The sequence below is a fragment of the Otolemur garnettii genome, unplaced genomic scaffold, assembly GCF_000181295.1.
Source record: "Otolemur garnettii isolate 467f Iridium unplaced genomic scaffold, OtoGar3 scaffold00127, whole genome shotgun sequence".
Lineage (NCBI taxonomy): Eukaryota > Metazoa > Chordata > Mammalia > Primates > Galagidae > Otolemur > Otolemur garnettii.
This window is the reverse complement of record NW_003852522.1, coordinates 2952403-2954119: the sequence shown is the minus strand read 5'-3', so window position 1 is coordinate 2954119 and position 1717 is coordinate 2952403. Positions and strand designations below refer to the sequence as shown.

General features: G+C 44.8%; 1 protein-coding gene across 2 annotated transcripts in view; it reads left to right on the top strand.

Moving 5' to 3' along the window:
• The window catches only part of LDLR (low density lipoprotein receptor), a 45175-nt gene that overhangs the window by 21909 nt on the left and 21549 nt on the right, over nucleotides 1–1717 (top strand). For both annotated transcript variants that reach the window (XM_023518052.1, XM_012810223.2), the window contains exon 6: nucleotides 1077–1199. In XM_023518052.1, coding sequence (XP_023373820.1) covers nucleotides 1077–1199 — 123 coding nt within the window. The remainder of the gene's footprint in view (nucleotides 1–1076; nucleotides 1200–1717) is intronic.

Here is a 1717-nt window from a genome sequence, read left to right as displayed (position 1 = left end):
GAGCCCAGGAGTTGGAGGTTGCTGTGAGCGTGATGCCATGGCACTCTACCCAGGGGGATAGCTTGAGGCTCTGTCTCAAAAAAAAAAAAGAAAAAAGAAAAAAGAAATAATAAAGGACATTTGAATGGGAAAAAAAAGAAAATAGGTAAATATTCTCGACTTTAGGTGGGCTATAGTATTTGTTGCAACTATTTTTATTTTGAGACAGAGTCCCACTCTGTTCCCCCGGATAGAGTACTATGGTGTCATAACTCACAGCAACCTCAAATTCCTGGGCTTAGAGCAAACTTCTTGCCTCAGCCTCCCAAGTGGCTGGGGCTATAGGTACTTGCCACAACACCTGGTTAATTTTTCTATTTTTAGTAGAGATGGGATATTGTTCTTGCTCAGGCTGGTTTGGAACTCCTGGGCTTAAGCAATCCACCCGCCTAGGCCTCCCAGAGTACTTGGATTATAGGCACAAACCACCTCACCCAGCCTATTGCAACACTTTAACTTTTGTCTTACTGCAAGACAGCAGCCACAGACCTCATATAAGTGAATGGCTGTGGCTGTGTGTCTTAAAACTTTATTGAAATAAATAATCTGGGGCAGTGCCTGTTGCTTAGTGGGTAGGGTGCTGGCCTCAAGAGTGAAGGTTTGAACCTGGCTCTGGCCAAACTGCAACAAAAAATAGCCGGGCATTGTGGTAGGCGGCTATGGTCCCAGCTACCTGGGAGTCTGAGGCAGGAGAATCGCCTAAGCCCAGGAGTTGGAGGTTGCTGTGAGCTGTGACACTACAGCACTCTACCAAGGGAGATAAAGTGAGACTCTGTCTCTAAAATAAATAGATAAATCAATCAATAAAAAATAAACAATCTGAACTGTTTTGGGTCAGGAACAGGACACGGTTTTCCAGACCCTGCTCTCATTCTTAAGCTGATTAGTGATTTCTTGGGTGTTAAATTAGTAATCATTATGTTTTATTAATGAGTACGTTTGTATATATCTCTATGAAAATGAACTCTCATATTAGTGTGCTAAGCAGATTCCTCCAGCTCACACATACCTGACCCTCCTCTCTTTCCCTCTCACAGTGACACGTTGTGAAGGACCCAACAAGTTCAAATGCCACAGTGGTGAATGTATAACCCTTGACAAAGTGTGCAACTCAGTACGGGATTGCCGGGATTGGTCGGATGAGCCCATCAAAGAGTGTGGTGAGCCTCAGGGTGCAGAATGGGACCAACGTGATTGAATTGAGGCTTTGGGGACTACTCCTCACCCCGCCTCCCCCCCCCCCCACTGACCTCATTGAGCGGAGGATATTTGGGCTCTGGTACAAGACTGATGTGGAGAGGGTTTGGGGATAAGTGGCTTTGCTTCAGTGTTCACATCCACATAGGAAGGTAGTCTTGCACACATTATAGAGCTATTGGGAGGCTGGGAGGCTGATAAATTGTTTGCTGAATGCTGTGACCCATAGCAGTGACAATTTAAGAGGTATTTTGTTTGGAGGCTTCCTCTTAAGAAAAACAAATTCTAAGATATGTGAATTCTTTTTCTTGGGTTCCTATTTCCTCTTCTGAGAGGTTTTTTTCATTTTAGTCAGGCTGCCATGGGGTGGGTAGTTAAGACCTTATTAGGAATAATTGTATAGTACAGAGGTGGGCTGTGAATTTTCTCTATCAAGAATAAGAGAAGGCTCGGCGCCTGTGGCTCAAGCGGCTAAGGCGCC